The sequence below is a fragment of the Sarcophilus harrisii genome, chromosome 2 (assembly GCF_902635505.1).
Source record: "Sarcophilus harrisii chromosome 2, mSarHar1.11, whole genome shotgun sequence".
Taxonomy (NCBI): domain Eukaryota; kingdom Metazoa; phylum Chordata; class Mammalia; order Dasyuromorphia; family Dasyuridae; genus Sarcophilus; species Sarcophilus harrisii.
Window position 1 is genome coordinate 282,890,925 of NC_045427.1, and position 25,388 is coordinate 282,916,312.

Below are 25,388 nucleotides of genomic sequence, written 5' to 3' on the forward strand. Positions count from 1 at the left end.
GCAAATGTGAGCCAAAGTGCATATTCTGTTTGTAAATAAATGATAGAAAAGAGTATATGTGATTTTAGAGAAAACCTTTGTCAGAGTCCCTCCAACACAATATTCATATTAATACAGTGGATATTGTAATACCATTATATTTTGTTTTATTTTCTTTTGTGATAAAATGGAGTGAAAATCACAAAATCAAGCATTTAAAGATGGAAGAAATTTTAGAGTTCATTTGGACCAAATGAACTTGGTCAAGTTTACCTCATTTTATTTACATAAGTGAAAATCGAGGCCTAGAGAGGTGATGTGATTTACCAAGTTCATACTAGTAATAAATAGTAGAGGCAGAACTGAATTTGAAAGTTGTATGCTTCCAAAGATGGCCCTTTCCCACTGTATCACAATACTATGCTTATTAGGAACATGGAGTACAATAATCGCTTCTTCAGTTACGCCTTTCGTAGGATTCAGTCACTCTTTAGTCTGGTACTTTTTCACAGTTTTAAGGCTTAACTGGAGACCTAAATTATATTTATCAGTGCCTACCTTGATACCTAACTAAAATGAAGTATTTTTGAAGTTTTTGGAAAACATACAACACCTTAAGGTTTTGGATTCTGAAGAAAGCTCCCAAGAACGCAGTAACCTACCAGAGATGATCGCACAGAAATAGGTTGGTTATCAGATTTGTTCACAATGACAATGAAAAATTAGAACTTTCAGTAAACATATTCTTGAGCTGTCATATGGAACAAAGTTTGCTGAGACAGTGGGAAAAAATGGGTCAGCTCAGAAAGCCATTTCTTAGTATTTTTCACTATATTATTTGCCAGGTGTAGACTACTTAAAAAGAGAAGTAGAGATTTGCCAAGACAATCACAAGTTATAATGAAATTGTTTTAAAAAATAATTATAATGAAACCATAGTGCTTGTTGCAGTCCTAATTTTCCTGGTCCTTATTTTCTAGTGTAACCAACAAGTTTCTTGAGTACCTCCTTTAATGACTATGCTTGAAATAAAATGAATTCCTTTTAATTATGCAGTTAAAAACTTTAATTTCTGCTTAAGTTGAGTGTTTTGGTAATTCACATATAGTTCCTGATATACCTTTTTTGAATTGATGGATTATCTATAATATCTATAATAAATATCTATAATAAAAGGTAAGAGTTTCTGCCATAAGCTTTCAAAAGCTATATTGTCTCCAAGGACAGTTACAGATTATGTGTGTCACATACTCCACTTGAGAATCAGCATGATACTTTGGAATGAATTCTAAATTTTAATCAGAAGATCTGAATTAAAATTCTAGCTCCATTACTATCTGTGTGACCACAAACCTCATGGTCATGTAGGTTTTCTAGATCTTAGTTTTCTCATATGTAAAATTAAAGGGTTGACTTTGATGGTTCTCTAAAGGTCTTTCCAACTCAAGGTTGTGATATTTAGAATCCATAAGTCTTAGGGATCAGATTAAAGTCATTTGCTGGGAAAAATCTCTTTCAGTAGTCCTGACCTATGAACACTATATTACATGTTCATTTCTAAAAATGTTATGTAGGTATAACCTATTTTTTTTAGTCAATGCTTGATTGCCAAATAGAAATTATCATTAAGACTCTTGATCTACCTCTTAGAACTATATTTATGTGTATATGGAAAGTAGATAATAAAGCACTAACCCTTTTTCAAGGAATTTGGTCTTGTTAGGATTATATAAAGTTGCCCTGAACCCGAAAATATTTACTATAAGTTACTCATAGAGGAGCAAGTCTTGGGTCTCTTTTATGGTTCCTCCAGCCTTAGAGGCCACATATACATTTCTCTTTCTCTAAAGGGCAACACAAAAATAGACAACCCTTTTTTTCTCTCTTTAGAAGGTCAGGTTCTTATTTTCCTTGTGCAACCATCTTTGGCTAGAAGAGTTGATCATGTTTCCTAAGAGATTTACATTCATTCCCTCCCTTCATAAGAAGGTAGGGTTTAGGGACATTGTCTATGAACTTTTTTGTTATCCTTGTGGGGCTAGTATATTTTGCTTTTGCTATATGCTTCTGCCATTTCTTGTTCATAGAAGGCCTACTCTTAACTATCTACTGTCTCTGATCAGTGCTCAGGAAGTAATAATAGAGCACCTGGACTCACATATGTGTTTGCTTCAAGGCAGCTGTTAGCGTTTCCCCTCATATATAGGACAAGTCTACCCTGTGATCTGTTCTATGAGGAGAGAAAGGTGAAAAGGAGCCCAATAAAGGACTGAAAATATTTTAATCACTCTCCATTGTAGGCTTTCACTAGGGGGTAGCTCCATCTATAAGAGTCTATCCTCTGATGGCTTAGCTATAGGAACATAGGAATGCCATATCTTGGGGGCAGCCCTAGCTATTCAACAATATACATATCCATGTCCTCTATAGAGAGATACTTATTGACCCCAAAATCTCACACCCTACAAAACTTGTTAAAATGATCAGAGCCCTCCCTAAAAAATTCCTTTATATATTTTTAAAATCACATTAATATGCATTATTTTATTTAGTTATCTAAATGTTGTATTGTGAATAGGATGGGTAATATTTTTATTATGAGAAAAATATGGTAGAGAGAGATTGATTAAGTTTGACTGAATGACTCAACGGAAGACACACAAACAAGCAAGTTAGTAATAGAGATGAGATGAAAACTCTGATCTTACCTGAGATAAAGCTTGAAATTTTTGCCTCATTTATATGGCAAGTTTGGAACCCACAGTGGAAGTTTGGAGTCTTTATTATTATGTAGACAACATCTGAACAGAATTTTTCAGTATGAAAATGCTGAAAATATATGTATTTTAAAAAGTCACGTTAAAATTAATTGTATACCCTCCCAACATCACTCTATAATAAGCATTCTTTTAGGAGAAATCAAAATGACATTAGCTTTAAACCTATAGTTCTCTTCAGTTGTATCTAAATATGAACAAAAGTTTTGGTTGAATACATCATCCATATAGCACATAATTAGGGCTGTGGGATTAGAGTTACTACAAGAGTATAATATCATTTATCAAGACAGATCTCTAAAATCTGTTTATCTACCTCACATCAAAAAACCTAAGTGTGTTGGCTCATGGAAACACAATATTAGACTTTCCATTTATATGATGCCACTTCATGCCTTTGACTCTTGATTCTCTTCTTTAAAATGGGAATTATCATTCCTTGTATTGCCTTCCTGGTTGTAAAGATCAAATGAGCTATGCTTTTTAAAGTACTTTGCAAACCTGTAAAAAATATGACTTCTTGCTCTATTGTTTTCTTCTAAAAGAGGTGAGACCCGGGATATGTCTATAATTTAGTCATATTTTATATATCCAGGCTCTTCTTGGTCTTAAAACAATCCTGTTTTTTTAAAAAAAGTTATATTGTATTTCTTAGATGCAGCCAGATGTATTATTGCACAGATAATGGTCATCATAATAATAATCCATAACATTCATACTTATATCTCACCACCTATCTGAGCCTCAAAACAGTCTTGTGAGGTAGTCAGGGTAAGCATTATTACTTCCCCTATTTAATAGTGAAGAAAACAGGCTTGGAGGTGAATTTAGACTTGCTCAAGATCTCTTGGCAAATAACCTGTTTAGGACAAAATTTGGATTCAGGTCTTGTGACCCCAAGTGCAGTCCACTTTTTATTTTTCCAGAATCCAGAGTGTTCGAACTTGGAGAAATTTTAGAGTCTATCTGATCCCACCTCACAGTTTTACAGATAAGGAAACTGAGGCTCTTCATGTTAAAATGACTTGTAATTAACTTATAGTCAGTTATTGACCCAGCTAAGATTTGACCCCAGATCTTAAAATTTTAAGTCCATTTTTTCCTTTATTCCATTTTGTCTATTGATGTTCTAAAATGAATGTTTATTATGCAGTAAATGCTTTATCTTCAATTTTAGATCTTAGATCAATATTATATTAAAATAATTTAATTAGTCAGATGCAATAAGCACACTTATCTTTTAGGGAGACAGTACAATGTTGCTTATATGAATAATAATTGAAAATTTGAGGTTGCTAAGTGATTTAGTTGAAAAAATTATGGTCCTGGATTCAGAACAAAAAAGAAATGCTATAAATATTTTTGTATATATAAATCCTTTTCCTTTTTCTCCCTTCTCTTTGATATTGCTGAATCAAAAGGTATACATTGTTTAATACCCCTTTGGGTATAGTTCCAATTTGTTCTTCAGAATGATTAGACTAATTCACAACTCTACCAGGAGTAAATTAGCATCCCAATTTTTCTACATTCCCCTCCACCATTTGTCATTTTCCTTTTCTTTCATTTTGGGCACTGTGATAGATATGAGGTAGTATTTCAGAGTTGTTTAAATTTACCTTTCTCTAATCAGTTGTGATTTAGAGCACTTTTTCACGTGATTATTGATAACTTTGATTTTATCTTCTGAAAACTGCCCGATCTTATCTTTTGACCACTATCAGTTGGAAAATGACTGTTATTTTTATAAATTTGATTCAGTATTTATATATTATATATAGAAATGAGGCTTTTCTCAGAGAAACTGTAAAAGTTTTCTTCCCATTTCCTGTTTTCCTTCTAATTTTGGTTGCATTAATTTGATGTAATTTAAAGCTTTTTCCTCCCAAAGTGAGATATTGTGAGTTGATATTTTCAATCAAAAATCATTTATTAAGCATTGATGATGTGTCTGGCACCATGATTAGCATTGGGGATGCCAATTACTTTAAATGAAATATTCTCTAATCTCAAGGACCCTACATTTTGAAGGAAAGACAAGAACATATATATGTATAAATATATTTAAATAGATACATATATGTATATATGTACATATAAGTTGGATTATGACAGGTTTCTTGACATCTGAAAGTTTTGTCTGTTTTTTATTTGAGTTGCTAATAGGGTGATTTTTATTTGAGGTGCTTAGTATGAGACAGTCGAGCAGAAATCTGAACAAGAGTGAAGATCAGGAATTCTTAATCTTTTTTTGTGTGTCATAGATTCCTTTGGCAATCTAGTGAAGCCTATGGATCCCCTGCTTTGAATAATATATTTAAGCATAAAACAGTACATAGTGTAACAAAGGAAGCCTATGGATCCCCTACTTTGAATAATATATTTAAGCATAAAACACAATGCATAAAACACAAAGGAAATTAGTTATATTTAAATATTTTATCAAAATATTTTAAAAGGTTCTCAGATTGCAGATTAAGGAACCTCCCTGCTTTAGTGATGTTTTTCCTTTGTATTTACAAGTAACATCATGTAACATAGACTTCAGAATTTCATAAAGTGATATTCCCTTTCAAAACCTACTAAATACAAAGTACATTAAATATTTGTTTTGCTTATGATATATGACCTCATTTCTACTCATGATATCCTATTTTATCAGTACTGCCATGATACTGCAAGATTGATTTGCTGTGTTATTTGAAGGATAGAAGGGTCTGCCCCTCCCCAGCCAATGCTTTGCTTTCTTGGGCATAGTATGTCTTTATGTTTCTTGTTGAGAACTGAAATTCAAAATATCATGGAAGCAATCTTAGGTCAGAGATCATGAAAACTTACAGACCTAACGAATGACATTTCTTATGTTGACAGGGCAACAGTCTCCTGAGAATGATAACACCATAAAGGACCTGCTTCCCGAGGATGCTGGGATTGACCATCAGACAGTTCACCAGCTGATTACCGTTTTAATGAAGTTTATGGCTAAAGATGAGAGCAGTGCAGAGTCAGATATCAGTAGTGCTAAGGCCTTTAATACTGTCAAACGGCACCTTTATGTTTTACTTGGTTATGACCAGCAAGAAGGATGCTTTATGATTGCCCCTCAAAAAATGCGCCTCTCAACTTGTTTCAATGCATTTATTGCTGGAATTGCACAAGTAAGTATGGTTTTCATTCTCAGTAGAATATTTCAGTTAGGTAAGCCATGGATTAGAGATAGTCATCTTCTTGATTCTATAGCAGAAGCAATTTCTAAAATGTTCAGTCACTGATTAATAATATTAGTTCATTCAACAAACATTTTTAAGCACTTATTGGTTATAGAACATCGTGTAGGTGTCAGGACAGGTAGAAGTTAAGATAATACTCATCACCCTGATGTGAAATAAGACATAGAGTTGCAAAACAATGTGTTATTTACTGTCTGAAGGGGAAGGTTGTTACCAACCAGGAAGAATAGGACTGATTTCATAAAGGAGATGTCATTCATGCCAGGCTTTAAAATTTACCAGGAAATGAAGGGAAGGAAAGAAATGCCAAATATAGATAAATAACATTCTGGGGAAAAAAGCATAGAGGTGGGAAGTAAGGCACACCCTTAAGAGATAAAGAAGTTCACATTTATATATCATTTCATAGTTTAAAAAAAGCCTTTCTCTTAAAACAAGCCTGTGAAATAGGTGGTGTAAAAGTATAATTGACTCACTCCATTTTCCAGAGAAGATTGTGGGATTGGATAAGTCCCAGGAGAAGGGCTAGCTCTCAGTTAAGACATGGCTAACCTTAACATTAAGATTCAAACTAAGAACTGTGGGTACAGCTTCTTCAAGCCCATAAACATTTGGTTATATTAGGCAGGAGTTGTACAAGGTTGGAAAAAAATTAGGTAGGAGGAAATTTAATAATCCTTGCCTTCTTTCTATAATTGTCTTGTAAGTTTTCCTTTGGAATTTCATTTGTGGTGTCATAAAATATTTATATCCTCTTACCTTATGAACCTCTGAAGTTTTTTACAGCATTGTAAAAAGACTTTAATGTATGGTCATATCAATTCCACAACACTAGAAGTGATGCATATATATATATATACATATATAAATGATAAGCATATATTTGAATATTTATGTACATATGTATATAGTTCCTTAGTTATATATACATATTAATCAACTGCATTTCTATTGTAAAACCTTAAAACTGGTCAGAGAACTCAAAAATTTTGTAGAATCACAGAATCTTGAAATGGAAGTAACTTTAGGTCACTGTGCTAGGTGTTTGGACATTTATTCCAGCATCAGAACAGAAATTTCCTCTACAATATTTTGGTCAGTTTAATTCTCCTTGTATAGCACCAACATAGTTTTCTATTACATTTTGTACTATAGCTTATACAATTAAGTGTTTTCTAAAATTACTTCTGATAATGCTGACAGATCAATATATGCTATTCATTCATATGTGGTGGGAGAGGGTATGCAATATTATATGCCAAAGCAAGGCAAGACTTGATCTCAGACCTCTAATAGTATCATATAAATGACAGCCTTGTGGACAGACTTCTGTTTGTTTTGACATTGGATGCGTTTAATTGAAGTTTTCCCCTCCAGTTTTCTGTTGACACCGAGGCTTGTGTTTTGTTTTTTACAGTTCATTCATTCATTTTTTCATAATCCATTCATCTCTCCCTCCATTAATTATTTGTTGAATGCGTACTATGTATAATACAAAGATGATTAAGGTGAATGGCTCCTGACCTCATTTATCAAATATATGTATATTTAGATTTATAGACACACAAATGTCTCTGTAATTTACAGATATTAGTTCATTGCATATATTTATATATGTGTGTCTCTTTATATATATGTATATAAGTATTTATTTTAAAAATCTGGTTCATGATTTTATCAGTATAAGGATTTCTTACTTATGTAGATTAGAATTATTTCTGCAACTTATCATATTAGATAGACTTGCCTGGAACACTGAAATGTTAAATGATGCCCCAGGTCACATGACCAGTTTATGTCAGGTGCAGGACTCCAAGGTCAACTTTCCATCCACTACATGCTGCCTTTCGTTCAGAGCTAGATCCGGTCCAGGATGCCTGATTCCATATCTAGAACACTTTTCCCTTTAATACTGGCTCTAGCCATTGACTCAGGAAAGTATAAAGTCAGAAAATTAGATAGGTAATTAGATAAATCACTCTGTTCTGAGTGATGACTAGTTCTGACATGTCATGACTTTATGATGCTATGAGGAATATAGATAAGTGGTGTAGGTAATTCATCAGTAAAAAACAACTGTGGGAGAATTGGTCAGGGAATACTTCATGAAAGGAGTAAGAATTGCATCTTTCTTGGGTAACTGGCACATTCAGCCTTGTATTCCAGCTGCTTATGTTCATGTCTTATCTTCTGATTAGAATGTAAATTACAACAGGGACATTGTGATTTTTGTTTTAAACATCTTTTTACATGTTTATCTTCTGACAATACTTTAGGACTTTGCTAGATGTTGAATATCTACTTAGTGAAGGAATTATGGGAATGAGAGCACCATTAAGGCAGAGAGAAGAGTAAGGGTAAGCACTAATACTTCTATTTGCTTTCGTTGTTCAATCTATATCTATTTCAGGTGATGGATTATAACATCAATCTGGGAAAACATCTTCTTCCTTTAGTGGTTCAAGTGCTTAAGTACTGCTCTTGTCCTCAGCTGCGACATTACTTTCAACAGCCGCCTCGTTGCTCTCTCTGGTCCCTGAAGCCTCATATTCGGCAGATGTGGTTGAAGGCCTTACTTGTTATTCTTTATAAGGTGAGCCACCTTTGTTACTTTTCCACTCTGGGTATAATGATCCTTTTAGGGAATCTAGCATTAGCGCAGTACTTGGGCAGCGATTCTGCAACTTCAGGTGTGGTGTTAATGACTCTCCAAAGAAAATTAATCTTATATAATTTGGAATTGGGGTCTATGCAGATAATTTGGAGAGAATTAAAATGGAGTGGCTAAAATATTTCAATATCCCAATAAATAGTTATTTATGAAGTACTCAATGCAGAACCCTGTGCTAGGTATTTTGAGGGGATATACACATTTTAGATGAGACATAATCTTTTTTTCTTAAGGTTTTTACAAGCCAATAACTTTTGTGAACTCCTAGAGTTTATAATGATTACTGACATTTACTAAGACTTCAGAATTGTATTATCTCATTTTATCTCTCACAGCAACCTTGAGGGTGAGGAGAGGCATTATTATCACATATATTTTACAGTTAGGAGAACTTTGACCTAGAGTTCAAGATCATACAGATAATGAGTGTGAGAACCAGGATTTGAACCCCAGTCTCTGACATGAAATACAAAGTTCTTTTGTATCAAATTGACATCTGATATTGATTGTCTAAAAATTTAATAAAATAAAAGTAATATTACAAGTAAAAGTTGGCTCTATACAGTTATAAGTCAGGATTCGTTTTTAAGTAGCCATTATTAAGACCACAACATTTTTAAAGAGATTTTTAAATAAACCTACTATAATTTAGAATATTCCTGGGCTGAACTAGGCTAGTCTGTCCTGTGGTCAAATGATATTACAGTGGGACTTATGCAAATTTAGGCAATGTCCTATGTTTGAAATCTTTGATCCTTCTTTTCCCTTTTTTCTCTTATCCAGTCAATTACTTTGTTCCAATGATTTTCTCTTTTTACATCTATTTTGAATCCATTTTTCCCTCTCTGTTTTCATTGTTACCACTTAGTAGAGACCCTCATTTGACTAAATTATTGCATTAGACTCCCAGAAGAGCTTTCTGCCTCAGATTTAATTTCCCTTTAGTCTAGTCTTTATCCTAGAATAATCTTTAGTATACCTAGATTTGGATATGACATGCTTTTTTCTCAAAAAACTTCACTGGCTTCCTATTTTTTCTAGGCATAATTCAAACTCCTTTGCCTGTAATTTAAGGTTCTCTACATTTGGGCATTATTTTACCTTTCCAACTTTGTCTCATATCACTGCTTTCCATGTACTCTTTTTTCTGGGTAATTAATAATTTTTATTAATTATGACTAGCAGATAATTAATAAAATGGTCATTTGACATGATCTTTGTATATCAAAGATAATCAGGAAGCTCCTCAGACATATATATATGTATATATATATACATATATATACATATATATATGTCTGAAGAGTTGATGTTTCCTGACAGGCAGAAACTAACTCTGATTGGTTAACAATTAATCAGAGAATAGATATTATGTTAGGTAGACCTATTCTAATGAGGGATTGAGGGGCTTTGATCACTTTTACTCCTCACTACCCAGATCCATCCCCAGCCTTCCACAATCTAGATAAAGGGATTTTTATACCCCACCTCCATGTACTCTTTAGCCAAATTGTTTTTTTTCCCCTGCTTCCATAATGTAATGTATATGTTCCACCTTACCTTTAATTGGGTTGTTGCTTATGACTTCTTACTTTACATACTATATTTTTATTCATCTTTCAAAGTCTAACTCAAATATCATCTTGTCTGTAAAGCCCCCTTATCAGTTATGAACCTCATGCAAGTTAACATGAAATGTTGTTTATTTATATGTTTTTATTTAATATCTCTATACTAGACTGTGAACTTTGCTCTCTCATAGTTTGTACCTTCTTTTACAATTTTATTTCCTTATCCCTTTCATACATAATCTGCTCTCATCAAGCTAAATGGCTAGCTTTTTTCCCCACATGTAATGTTTCATGCCCCACTTCTTTGATTTGCATTAGTGTTCCTGCTTTTATCTATTGTATGCTCTCCTTATTTCTGCCTCTCCATAAGGCCTTGCCTGATTCCTCCATTTATTAGAGCTCTCTCTCTCTCTCCCTCTTGAAATTACTTTATATTACTTTGTATTTATATGATTAGTTATTGTATCTTCTCAGGAGATAGTAAATTCCTGAAGGGATGGGACTTGCTTCTGGCATTGCATACCTCTCTTCTAGGAGAAAACCTTGGATATAGTAAATAACAATAAATATTTTCAGAATAAATGAATTCACAATATTATTGTGAAATGTTTCACATATTTGTCTATAACATATTTCATTTTATTGTAACAGTATCCATACCGAGATTGTGATATCAGCAAAGTTATGTTACATCTGATCCACATAACAGTCAATACGCTCAACGCACAGTATCACAGCTGTAGACCTCATGCTACTGCAGGACCTTTGTACAGTGACAACAGTAACATCAGCAGATACAGTGAGAAAGAAAAAGGTACTTTCAGAACTTGAATTTTATTCCCTATTCTGCTTAATATACTTTGCATGATATGTTTAGGAGAGAGGAGACCTTTAGGAGTTAAGCTACGTATTGATCCTGCATTTCTTTGTAAAACTTTCCCTCCTAACACTACTTTTTGCATTTTCAAATGCTCCTTGAGGAGAAATTACCAGTCTCTTTTGACATGAATTATATTGTTCTCTATGAATCATATGATATTTAAATTTTGATTTTAATATTGAAGAAACCTTTGTGAACCTTTTCAAGACTGTTAGGAAATTTCTTTCTTTGATATACCATAAAAAAGATGTTTTGTTTTTCCAGCACTTTAAAGAGTCATCATTTTGAAATTCTCAAGTTTGTTTCTGAAATCATAATCAAAATTTTAAAGGATTTTAGGCTTGAAAATATTTCCTGTTGCTATCTATCATAATAAATGGTCTGTATTGGTAATTCAAGGTTCTGTTCACAATAATAGCTAATGTTTTAAGGTTTGCAAAACACTTTATTTTTATTTTATTTGCTGTCTCGTGAGGAAGTAAATTATAAACATCTTAAGCATACAGCTTATAATAACCTTGTTTTACTAAGCACTTTGCCAGGTAATTGTTTTTCTTGAAATTAAATAGTAAAAATAAATCTCAAAAAGAATGAAATTAATATCAGATATATTCTTATGATATCATATTTGAAGAACAGAGACTTTTTCCACAATTAATGCTAAATTGACTTCATCTGAACTATTGGGGGCTAATTAATGTTATAATGAATTTTGGGGCTATAGATAACAATTTTGAAAGAACCAAACACTACTACTTCACCTTGGAAGTAATAATTCACTATAGTGAAGTTAAAGTACTTTAATTTGATTCAATTTTAAAATTCTGGGGCGACAGTAGAGTGGGGTGCATGGGTCAAGTAGATTACTAAGGTTACCAAAAATCTTCTCTGAAATAGATATAACCTTCTGGTTTGGCCCTTGATTTAACCTAATCTCTTAGATGTTCTATAGATTAGCTTGATCTAGAGACTGATTTTAGCTCCTGTTTTGGGACAAGGGTTGGACATATTTTTATATTCATTCACCACCTTAACAAACAATATTTTCAAACTCTGGGAATGGAATCAAAAGGAAATCATATACTCCTTGAATTTTACTTTGCCAAATGGAGAGCTAAGATGTGGAACCAACATACCTGGAATTGTCACATAAAAGTAGATTTGGACATTTTTTTTTGAGCAATGACAATAGCAATTCTATATCTATATATAGCTCAGCAGTTGGGCCTTAAAGGCAAATTGATTGTAAGCATTTATTTTTCATTTCATTAAAAAGTTCAACATACATAGTTTTGTCAGTGGATTTTGTTTGATGTCAAATTAACTTGCAGAATTTAGGTAAGGTAAAAATGATACCTGAAGTGAGGTTATTTTTCCCTTACTTCTGCTACCCGGTGGTTATTATTAAAAAAAAAAAAAGGCTAACCATACCTGGGTGTCATTGTTCCAGATAATGGTCCCAGAGACCAGGTTGTACTATATTCATTCTGAACGTTATTATTTCATTGTGAATAAACCTAAAAAATTGCCTTTGAGATATATAAGACCTGATGAGTAAGAATAGAATGCCATTTTTGTTAATCATGGTGTTTGATGCATGTCAATATTTTTTTTCTTGTTAATTTGTCGCCTTTTGGGCATAAGAAAAATATGAAAGTTTGCTGTTTTCTCCATTAAATTGCCTATGGCCCTATCTGTGATTTAAAAGTGGCCTACAGGAGGTATAGAGGATTTGGCACTCAGACAAAGACACTAAACAAATGAATGTGTGTGTGTGTGTGTGTGTGTGTGTGTGTGTGTGTGTGAGAGAGAGAGAGAGAGAGAGAGGGAGAGAGGGAGAGAGAGAAAATGAGAATGAATATGCACTGATCCTTAAGACTATTAAAAAACCAGGATGCTTTGGGAATCTCATGAAGAATATTATTATAATGTGATAAATACCACAGAGAAAGAATCTTATTTGTATTAGGAGAATTTTTTTTTTTGTTTTTTGTTTTTGTTTATTTTCTCTTCAGTCCATAATCATTTGTGGAGCTTTTGAGATAACAAATGGCTTTTATAAGCTTTTTATGTGTTGTGTGTTTCATTATCAAATGTAGAGTACAGTATTTTGCATTTACAAAGTTAAAGGTGCATGTAGTGCTAGGCTGTGTCTATACTAGTCTTAAAAGAACCCTGGAATAAAAAAAAAAATCACACATTCTAACATGGTCTTGTTTAGTTTATTTTTCTTTTGTCAAAATAGAATCAAAAACCTAGAAAAAACAAAAAAAGAAAATAAGTTGGTTTAGCTAGTTTCCCAAGTATAAAGAAAAAGTATCATGCAGTTTTAAGAGCATTTAATAACTCTCTTCTCCTATTTGACCATATTGGGATAGTGAGAAATATGTATTCTGGAAATGATGCAATAGAATGAAGTATGATGGGCAACCTCTTTGTAGTTTGCTGCATTTCACAGAAATTTTAAAATCTGGAAATAATACCAAGCCATGACTTAAATTAGGTTGATGTAGATGCCTTCCTCAAAACTTAATTCCACAAATGATTTCATGAAAACACTAGTGTAGACACAGCCTAAGAGATGGTGGAGTCTCTTAAGTGTAATTATGACTTTCTCTCCCCAATTAGAGGAAGATAGTGTTTTTGATGAATCTGATATTCATGATACACCTACTGGACCCTGCAATAAGGAGTCTCAAACTTTTTTTGCAAGATTGAAAAGGATAGGCGGCAGCAAAATGGTGAAATATCAACCGGTTGAGATGAATGTGCAGAGAAGTATGAAATTTTTTATCTTAGTAATTTTATGCAGAAATGTTGTACTCTACCGTTTGTTTTAGGCTAAAACTTAATTTGATTATGTTACTACACTTTTTTTAATACTATTGATTTTGATATATGTATGCACAAACAGTATATATATAGATATATTTATATATATACGAGAATTGACAGATACATCATTAATTGTCATGATTGTCTCAGAGGGCCATTGCTTAATTTGATTTGTTGCAAAATGTTTGCTTCTCTTCCACACAACCTGAATACAGTTCCTTAGATCTGATTCAGCCAAACAAACCCCATCTAGGGCCCAACTGAACAGAGCTGAGGAATTATTTGGAAACCTAATTGTCTGCAAAAACAAACTATAGGGGGTCACTTTGGCTCTGCCATGGCACAGTTCTAATCTTGTTCTTGCAATTAGAAAGCCTTGTTAAGAACTTGCCCAGAAAATCAGATTTCCCCACTGGTGGTGCTGGGATTGTAGATTATGATTTATGCCAATTTTGTGCTGGAGCATGAGGGGAAAAAAAGTGAAATCGTCAAGTAAAATAGTACTAGCTTTTTCTGTTTTAATCAGGTGAAATAGAACTGGCTGAATATAGAGAAACGGGTGCATTTCAAGACAGCATTCTACGCTGTGTGAGAGAAGAAAGCATTCAGAAAAAAAAGCTGCGCTCTTTAAAACAAAAATCTCTTGATATAGGGAATGCAGACTCCCTGTTGTTTACATTAGATGAGCATCGTAGGAAGTCCTGCATAGACCGGTGCGATATAGATAAGCCATCTACCCATGCCGCTTACATCACACACAGACATAATGATTATGGAAGACCCAGACAGAATTCTTCTACCAGGCTGGACAATGCAGAAATCCCCGAGAACCCCACTATAGAGAGTTTTCAGGAAACCCGAAGACCAGTAATACCAGAAGTCAGATTAAATTGCATGGAGACATTTGAGGTAAAAGTTGATTCTCCAGAAAAACCTTCTACTCCTAAAGAGGATTTAGATCTTATTGATTTGTCATCAGATTCCACATCAGGGCACGAAAAGTGCTCTATCCTCTCCACATCAGACAGTGACTCTCTTGTCTTTGAGCCTCTTCCTCCTCTCCGAATAGTGGAAAGTGATGAAGAGGAGGAAACGATGGAACAAAGTACTGAGGGTGTGTCTACAAAAAACATTTTGTCTTTTCCTTCAACTCCCACTGGACCATCTGTGCTCAGTTTAAGTACAACTCCTCTTGTGCAAGTTAGTATAGAAGATTGCTCTAAAGATTTTACTTCTAAAGACAGAAGAAATAGTCAGTCATCAGGGAAAAAGGAATCCCCTCCTCTGCTTTCTGAAGAGTCAAAAGATGGTGAAGAGTTGTCAAAGCTGGAGGCACTTCAAGAATTTTCCTGTGGTAGCCCTCTCACTCTGAAGCAGAAGCGAGACCTTCTGCAGAAATCTTTTGCCCTTCCTGAGATGTCAGTTGATGACAGCACTGAGATTAACATGGAGGAAGAAAAAGAAGGTGAACAAAGCTCAAGTTCATGTGCTAAAACAGTCCTCCTTAAAGTTCCTGAAGATGCTGAGAGCCAGTCTGAAAGTGAAAAGCCTGATGCTGGTGCTGAATCTGACACAGAGCAGAATGCTGAGCAAAAGACAGGAGAGGATGGAACTGAGGAGTCTGAATTTAAGATCCAGATCGTACCTAGGCAAAGGAAGCAGAGGAAGATTGCAGTCAGTGCTATCCAGAGAGAGTACCTGGACATTTCCTTCAACATTCTAGACAAACTGGGAGAGCAGAAGGAATCAGGTAAGCACATTTCTCTTCCTCCTGCATAATCCTACACAGGCCCACCCACTGAGTCTTTGCTTAAGTTTGTGCAACTGTGATAGAATTCTGGTCCTGAACATGCATCAAACTCTTTATTCTTATAATGTCAGTCAGCTGACATTATAATTGCTTCAGAAACCACCCTGACTCCCTCTTGCTCCAAATAGCATGCTGGATTCAGATGTGGTTTTACTGGCTGCCTACATGTCATAGTCTTTGTTGTCTCCTAAGCACTACAGTCAACTCTTAATTATCCACTTTTAAGAGAGAATTAATATTCCTAAAGCTTTGAGCCATTTATTTTGCTTCTTTTCTTCACAAAAGCTGCTCCAAGAAGCAAAATAGATCTCTATTTTTTCCTATACACCCATTAATGAACAGTAAGAGACCTCAAAAGAGGAGCAGAAATGAAGGGCTTCAGATTAAGTTATGGGACAGATGAAAAGGCCGTGAATTATTGAGAGTTGACTGTATAATCATTTAGAGTCCATAGCTGATTATATATTTAGCTAAATGTGCAAGGATTTTTAGAAATTCTTAGCTATCAGGAATCAAAACACTTTTAGTTACAACTAATGTAATCCATAGGGCTCAAGATTCTTATATGTAAATCCAGGGGCATGTGTATGCTTAATAAATACCATTTGATGATAACAGTATGGTCATGACACTACAGTTCTTTGCTTGAATGGCATTTTTAATGTTCTCCAGGAAATACAGTTAACATCAAAGTGAGCGGTTCAGGTACCAGTAGATCTATATTATCTTAAAATATTTCTAGTTTCCTGAAATACTGACACACTGCTGCTCGCATGTCTCTCTTTCTCTCTCTCTTTCTCTGTCTCTATCTCTCTTTCTTCTCTCGCTGTCTGTTTCTCTTTGTCTGTCTCTCTGTTACTCTAATTTGTTACCAGAAGAAATAGAACTCATTAGAAATGATCATTTCCAAAAAACAATAGCTATAGAGTTTAGAGCTGGAAAGGATTTTAGCAATGTTATCTATTTTATACCTCCTCCCAAATCTTGTTTTATAAATAGGCATATGAAGGACCAGGAAGTTAAATCACTTACCTGGACAGACCCACAGCTAGAACCCAGATGTAGATTCAAAACCAATGCTCTTTCTGTTATCTTATGAAAATAAATGACATCTAGGCACTTGTCTCCTCTGGTAACAATCTCTGTTTTTACTTCTTATTTTTTGCTCTGTAGGGTGCTAGATACTATTCTTGAGTTCCTAATAATGTCATGGAGAGTCATAGAATTACAGCTGTCAGAGATCTTGGATATCATCTATTCCAACTCCCTCATGTTAAAGGTGGGAAAACAGGCCCAGAGACGCCAAGTGATTAGCTCAAGCAGGGTCACTTTGCTATTTAGTAGCAGGGCCAGGACTAGAATCTAAGTCTTCTGACTTTTATTCCACTGTAGGTGGTACATAATCAGCATTTGCTAACTAAATGAATTTACAGAAGATAGAAAACTATATCTGGCATTATTAAACAAAGGCTATTATGACTTTTAAATAAGAGTAGCTTTGGGCAGCTTAGAGCTAGTCTTATTATTGCAGCCAGAGAATTACTGTCTTTCCTTAATGACAGTTTGTCACTTTCTCTTTCTTAGTTGCACACCTATAGTGTACAGAAATGTAGTAGCTACATAATCTAGGCATTATATGTGAGGTATCTTTCTTATTCATCCTTATTCATATTTATCCTAATAATCTTTGCTGTTCCCTGCCCTCATCCCAAGCACCAGTCTCAGAAATTAGAGTTGGGAAATCAGATTCTACTGTTAAGTATTTCATTCATTCAACAAGGAAAGCTACTGATATTGAAAATAGAAGGAATAGTTCCTCTAATAGACTAATAAGAGAGATTAATAGAATATTAGAGATAAAAGGCACCTGAATATACATCTTCTGAATGTTAGAATATAGCATATAAAAATATTGATTTGGGAAAAGGACATTAGAATATGTGATCATAAAATATTAGAGCTAGATGAAAACGTTTGAGTTATAATGGATTGTTTCCTTTTACAGATAAGGAAAATGAGACTGAGATTGGTATGCTCAAGGCCATGCAGAAATCATTTTTGATAACATTTTATTCTCTGCAAAAGAGGAAGTCAGCAATAAAGAAAGAGAAAGCAGAGTAAAAAATTGCCTAAAATAACTCGGTACCCTATTGGGTGGATTATGTTTTGTTTTGTTTTTTAAGTCTGGATCTATAATTTTATATGAATGGGGAATTCCCAGTACAGAAATAACCTTTACCAATCCAGATTGGCAGCTCTACAGCAATTTATAATATTAGAGAATTGCTTGAGAAAGATTCAGGCACTTACCTAAGGTCACACAGTAATTATATATTAATGGAGTCTTCAACCTAGGTCCTTCTGATTCTGAGGCCAGTTCTTTATCCATTACAGTTCACTTCCTCTCAGTGACATACTTAAGATTATTGCCAGACAATAAGGATTGTATTTCAAGATGAGAGCTACAGCTAAAATTTTTTTAAAAACCACATATAATTGAGGAATTGACAGAATGTGACTTTTAATCCTTCTTATCATCTGTTATTTTTATTCACTGATAGTTTTGTACTTTACTGAAAGATAAATAACAAGAACATACCACAAGAAATGAATGCAAGAGGAATACTTATCCTAAAGAGAAAGCCTAGGGAAAAAGCTAATTCAGAAAATCACTTTTGGGAACAATCAGGAAAAAATCTGTTCTTTGGGGATGGATGAGGATAAGGAATTAGTATGAAGGCAAAGCTGGGACTTCAATCCAGATCTCTTGACTCTAGTGCTAGTTGTTCTTGCCATTATCCTCCTGTTCTTTTAATGAACATAATTATTTTAGTTGTTATTTAGTTTCTATGAATGATTACTAATTCTTAGGAAACTTTGTAGGTGGAGACCACTTACCAAGTGTCTGCTTACTATCTGAGGCATTGTGGAAATGGAAGAATTTTAATTTGGAATTTTTTAAATGGAAGAATTTAAAAATGGAAGAATTCTTGAAGCAGTCTATATAGCACTTTATATCTGAAGTTCATGGTAGTATCCTAATACAAAGCTAATTAAAAATGTTTGAGGAAAGGCACAAGTGTGGAGAAGTATCTCTTAGAGTAAAGCAAACTGCTAGTAACAAGATGGGTTCATTGACAACCTGACTGACAGCTAGGGTTTAGAAGAAAATATTTAAACTTGAAAAAAATTAATAAAATTATCTAGAAATCTCTTGATATTTGGAATTTAGCTAAGAACTACCAAGGTTGCAAAATTTCCACATAAAAAGTAGGTTTTTTTCTTATAAGAATTTAAAAAAGCATTGTACTCTGGGGCTGTTTAGTATAGGGGAAAATTATTCTGCCCATCTTAGTTGAATCTGTGAACACCACGATATTACACTGTATTGTATTTGGTGAATGTAATAAATAATGATGATTCCTACTTAATAAAAGGTTAAATGCTTTTGTATCTTCAAAATTTAAGAAATTTGGGAAGTATGTGATTTTTCTTTTAGAAAAATTTCAATCCAAATAATTAAAATAAAAACAAAACTTTTAGATGCTTAAATAACCACTTATTAGCAGAACAAACTGAATTCATTTCTTATTGATCCTGTGCAAATGAGAAGAAAATAAGCAAACACTTTTCACCTTGGAAGAATTGGCATATTATTGTTAAATGGTAGAGGAAATAAGAATATTTTGCCACTTGCTTATGAAATTTAGGCTTATGAAGTAATAAATACAATATTTGACAACTTTGGGAAAATCCTTTCAACCTTCTGGGTATCAGTTTCCTGCTCCATACCATGAAGAAGTTAGATTAGATGAGATTATCTAAGATCCCTTCCAGCTCTGACATTTTAAAGTATTGTTAGATGAATAAGGTCATAAAATTTGTTGATTTGTCCAGGATTTCAGATCAAATCACCACTCACATAGCACTGAGCAAGAATGCAGAATCTGCCTTTTAAATGCTTTGATTGGTTTTCTTAAAGAACAGGTTCACAGATAGTAAAAGTGACTTGACTACAACTCGTTATGGGTTCTCTAGTCCTACCACTAGAAGAAATGTGAAGAGTTGAGAGTCTCCTGAAAACATAAGGGACAGAAGAGAGTGAAAACTATTCTTGGACTAGTTTCTTCAGTCCATTTTTGAGGTTTTAAGTAGTATTTCTTTTCATAGATCCTTCTGCTAAAGGACTTTCAACTTTGGAAATGCCCAGGGAATCTTCCTCTGCACCAACTTTAGAAGCAGGCGTTCCAGAAACAAGTAGCCATTCTTCTATATCAAGTAAGATTTTCATTGGCTTCAGGATATCAATATTATTATTCTATTCATCACATTGGTTTCATGTCATCACCTGGTACATCACTCAAAATTCAGCCTCTATATGAAAGTGTATTTTATTAATACCTTAAGTTTCTTTGCCTTTACCTGTTATGTAGTTAGAAGGCCTAAAGTTTAACATGACATAGTATTGTTCAACATCTTGGGGGGATCAGTGGGCCATATGGAACCTGGTTTGTTGCCAACCAAGCTAATTAGCCAAGAGAAGAATTATAATTGAGTATGACCTTTTATTTCAAGTGAAATCTACATCCAATCTGCTGTAGAAATAATAGCTATGGCAGATTGTTCTGGAGCTGTCATAGATACTGCAATTAAAAAAAAAAGTTATAGAAAAAATGTTACTTAGAATTGTCTCCAAAATTGCTGTTCTCTCCTCCCCAACATTCTCCAGGTTTTATATAAGACAAAATGATAACTGTTTCCAGTTAAATTAGGTTTTTGTTTCAACCTACGTATTTTGGTCAAAAAAAGAAAACAAGATATAATTTAGAGTGGTTGTTATAAATGTTTCCATACTGCCCTATTTTGTTTGGCCTTAGATTTTTTTTTGTCCATAAAGACATTATATCCTGTGAAATAATATTCCAGTCAAGCTGTGATCTCAGTAGTATTGGGGGGGGGGTTCCCTGTAACAATGCAGACAGCCTATATATGCCTGCCCAATCTATGTTACTTTTGCCTTTGTGTTCCTATAGGTTCACAGGTGATAAATTGAAAGTAAAAGATATTGGAAATTTAACTCAAGCAGAACCATAGAATCCAAGATTTGAAGGAGATTCAGAGGTCTGGCCTACCTAATTAGGAATGACATACTTCTATAGCAGGAGTCTATGACACTAGGAAGCTTAATTTTTCTAATCACCTCGTTTTATTACTGCCTATATAAAAGGAAAGGAAGTAACATTTGTATTTTAAAATGTTAAAAATAATTTTTAGTTTGAGGATTATACAAAAACCTGTGGACGGATGAATTTGGCCCACTTACTATAAATGACCGAAGGTACCTACTTGAATACGAATTTACCCTCCAGTGGAGGCAGCCCATTCCATTTTCTACAACTCTAATTATCAGGGAGTTCTTCCTTATTTCAGCCTGAAATCTCTCTCTTTAATTTATATACTCATTGGCTTTGGTGCTTCTTCTCTGTTTGAATATATTTTTATCTCCCTGTAGATAAGACCATGCTAATATTAGTCTTCACTGGGGCCACCAAGAAAAAATAAGGATGTCCTGAGAAATGAAATCCTTTATTCTAAATGCCCATATTAATCTCTACTATTTTAGTGGAATTGTTTTACTTAGAAGTATGAAAAAGTAAGGATCTTCTAAGAAATCATTTCTTAGATTTTTAACAGTTACTTGTAACCTCAACAATGGATGAACTGTCAGTTCTATATCTAATTACTCTTATTTCATCAAGAGAATGGGTTTGATAACTGAATAAATATCCTTTTTAAAATCAAAGCAGTAAAAAATGAAAGATTTTTAGAGGGCTGTTTTCCTTTCTGTAGTTTTATGAAAGGAATCTGAAAAACTAGATCTTTCAAATCCTTGGTAGAATTCCAAGTTGGGTATATTTTAAGAACGCTCTGAAGGAGAAAATATTGAATTAATTAAAAATTATTAATAAAGCTAATAACTCATGTGCTTACCATAGATTACCATTAAATAAATCTTGACCATAAGAAGCATTTATTTGGCATCTATTTGCATGTGCAAATTGTAAAATTACAAACTGATACAGAAATAGGAAAAGTTCCTGATTCCCAGTAATTCTGCCATCTTAACAAAAATGGTAGTAGAGAAAAGAATTTTGAGATCTGAAGCTCTTTTATGATTGAGTAATCTTTAAATTTGTTAAACTTTTAAAATATATATTGTCTGCTTTCGGGTGTTTCTTACGCCTGTATATGTAGGAAAATTAATATGTAGAATTGATTTATCTGTAACAAAAAGAATTTAAGAATAAAGAATGTCTAGATGAAATCTAACAGCTATTTAGTGAATTCAGTTATTTGAGGTAGCAATTCAGATAACTCTGACTCCTAATAGGGCACTTTTTTTTCATGAGCAGAGTTTGTCTTAAGTTTTCTAGTCAATTTCTCATTTTATTTGTCTGACACAAGAATCCCACTCTTTTGACCTAGGCTCAGTTTCATATAATAGTGCTAACCACATCATAAAAGCTAAGCTAACAAACAGTTCATACTATTAAAAAATAATTTGGAAATTGGTTTCAAGTTGTCATTGTTGAGAAAAATGTCAGGAATACTTTACTTTAAATGATTTATATATAGTTGTCAATAATTTCTGATCATGTTTTGTTTTGTTGCCAGAGGGTATATTTTATGGCTTAAGAAATTGAAAATATGCTAATATGGTGCCAATCAGCTAAACATCTATAGATATTCATATGTTCATTAAACTTGGAGAAAAAACAGCTGAATAGTGAAATGAGTATTTCAGAGTTATAGGATGATAAGTGAAATGTCATGCTGAAACAGAATACAAAATTCAAGGATTCTTAATTCTTTAACTTACTCAATGAAATATTTAATCCATGGATTTCTGTATTTTTTCCTTTTTGGAGGAACATGCCACAAACTGCAAAAAAAGAGTTTACTTCACTGGGGAAATATTTGCTAATGTTTCATTTAAAATTCCTAGGAAGGCAAATTTTTTTTACAGTGGCAAATTTCAAATAATAGACCAATATTCAAATATTAATTGTAATATCTCAAAGATTGAGTCAATCTTCCTTAATTTTATACCAGTTTCTGACTTGTGGGATCTGTAAGAAGTCACTTAATTACTCTGTGCCTCAGTTTTTTCATCTCTACAACGGGGATATTCTACTCTCTCCTCTTCTTTCTTCTCTCTGGAATCTCATGGGAATGTTGTGAAGATTGGAGATTGACACACTATCTGGGAAGATTCATGAATCCAAAGAAAAATGAATTATAAAGTATAGGTACAATTTTTTGGTTGTTGCTTATATTCCCAGCTGATTAATAAGAAATTGCTAAGAATGCACCATCTCCATAGCTGAAAGGAAGAGAGTATCTAAAATAATATACCACAGTTATTCTTTCATCTGGACAGCAACATATAGTTTTACTGATCATTAATAAACTTCTGCTGAATGTTGAAATTAATATTAGCTATAAGATTTTCATTCCTATGTGTGATACTGAAGTTTATTTCCCCTCTGTAACCACTTTTTAATTTCCCCCATATAGCTCAGTATAGGCAGATGAAAAGGGGATCATTGGGAGCTCTGACAATGAGCCAATTAATGAAGCGACAGCTGGAACATCAGTCTAGCGCCCCTCACAACATCAGCAACTGGGACACTGGTGGGTCGAGCTTTTTCTTTTCTTTCTTTTCCCCCCTCACTTAGCTAACATCACTCTTGATATCATCCCCTATCCTTTATAATTAACATAAAGTATCTTTCCTGTCCTTCTGTTCAGGCAGTAGTAAAATAAGGCAATTATGAAATCTATTTAAACTTCCCTAGAGTCCTGGAGCCACACATCTTTTTTTTTGAGGGCCCCAAATTTGTTTTCATAAAGGCCAAGGTTTAAATATCCCGTTTTGTGATGTTACAAAAAAAGACATGTCATCCATAGTCCATTTTTCATTTGTCACTGACATTTATCACTGGCCAGTAGGTTTATGGTTGGTCAACAAGATCACCAGGCTGCCACTGTGTGCCCTCATTCTCATATGATTTACTTGTACCTCATCCCAATTCTGTCATACTACATAAATCAGCATAAATCTGGAATTTTAGTCACAAATTTTGAATAGGGAATAGGTGCTTAGGTCTGTATTTAAAGCATTAGGTGTCAATATGCCTTTGTTTTATGCTAGTTCTTGGGGTTCTGTGCCTCAATTTCTCCTTTTCTACAATAAGGACAATAATATGTCACTGTTCTCTTCACCCCTCATATTCTAAAATGTTGCTGTCTTGAGCCAGGATTGCCACAACTTATGGTAGGAAATGTCTTCTTTTTCCTATTTGTAATAGTGAAGATGATAATGATAATTATAAAAAATTATTTAAATTTAAATAGTTCTTTAAGGTTTGTAGAGTGCTTTACATTCAGGATGTTACATAATTATTACAGTTATCCATGTTACAGGAATGATTATCCCCCTTTTATAGTTGAGGAAACTGAGGCTCATATAATTAATAAATACCAGAAGTGAGATTTGACCCCCAGTTTCTTCTGAATCCCTTCTAGCATGTTTACTACTATATCATGTTGCTTAGGCCATTGTAAATCTGTGAATTATCAATTTGGGATGTATGGGCCATCATTTACATCAGGCTATTTTAAAATAATAGCTGACATGTTTGTAGACTTAAGATTTATAAGGCACTCTTCTCATAACAAGTTTGTAAGTTAGGTTTTTGGAAGTATTATCATCTCCATTTTACATATGTGGAAACTGAGGCACAGGGACAACTGGCTTGCCCAGGGTCACATAGCTAGTTAAGTGTCAGAGCCAGGATTTGATCCCAGATCTTCTGATTCTAAGTTGAGCACTCATTCTACTATTATGTTGTACTGCTCAACTGATATTGATCATTACTTTGAGCTTATTGTTTGTTTTATTTTTTCATGATGAGAGATTTTTCATTTTCACAAAACAAACACTTGGTCATTGTGCCAGTCATGTCCCAAGATCTGAAAGTTGACTTAGATACTTCATCCTATTTCTCCCATATATTTCCTTCTATTTTGGGGATAGGATGTGCTGAATGATGATATTTTCAGTGTATATCAGTTCCTAGATATTGATGAATTGGTATTGTATATATCATTGAATGCAACAGAAAATCCTCCTATGAAGAAAGGGGATTCTTACTTCAGTTAAGGGATTCACTAAATGATGGTCTCTGAGGACTCATCAAAGTATGATATTCTAGGATTCTTATCTTAGGTAGTAGTTTTGCTGTTTGTGTGCCTCTTTTCCTCCAAGTCTTCACAAGAACCCACATATCTTAAGTTAATTTTGCTATCCCTTTGGTATAAATTAATTCTAATCCATATAGAAAAAGAAAGGAGGAAAAACTAAGCAACATGGATAATCTACCAGTTATTAGCTCCTGAAGAATTCTAGATGACTGTCTCAAGGTATTTTTTCCCATATAGATTGAAAAGGATTGACTGAAGCTCATTCACCATTATCTTTGCAGTACATGGAATAGAAAAAAATGCTCAGAATGGTAGTTCATACATGGTCCATTGTATTTATGATAATTAAACTTCTGGCCCCAATAAGT

General features: G+C 33.7%; 1 protein-coding gene across 11 annotated transcripts in view; it reads left to right on the forward strand.

The window, feature by feature from the left end:
• Positions 1-25,388, forward strand: part of UNC79 (unc-79 homolog, NALCN channel complex subunit) — a 300,682-nt gene that overhangs the window by 169,610 nt on the left and 105,684 nt on the right. For 6 of the 11 annotated variants that reach the window (XM_031952318.1, XM_031952320.1, XM_031952319.1 and 3 more), the window contains 7 exons: positions 5,628-5,914; positions 8,397-8,579; positions 10,880-11,042; positions 13,737-13,886; positions 14,470-15,693; positions 19,924-20,031; positions 23,332-23,448. In XM_031952318.1, the coding sequence (XP_031808178.1) occupies positions 5,628-5,914; positions 8,397-8,579; positions 10,880-11,042; positions 13,737-13,886; positions 14,470-15,693; positions 19,924-20,031; positions 23,332-23,448 (2,232 nt within the window). The remainder of the gene's footprint in view (positions 1-5,627; positions 5,915-8,396; positions 8,580-10,879; positions 11,043-13,736; positions 13,887-14,469; positions 15,694-19,923; positions 20,032-23,331; positions 23,449-25,388) is intronic. The other 5 variants (XM_031952323.1, XM_031952325.1, XM_031952322.1 and 2 more) reach the window with 4 other exon arrangements.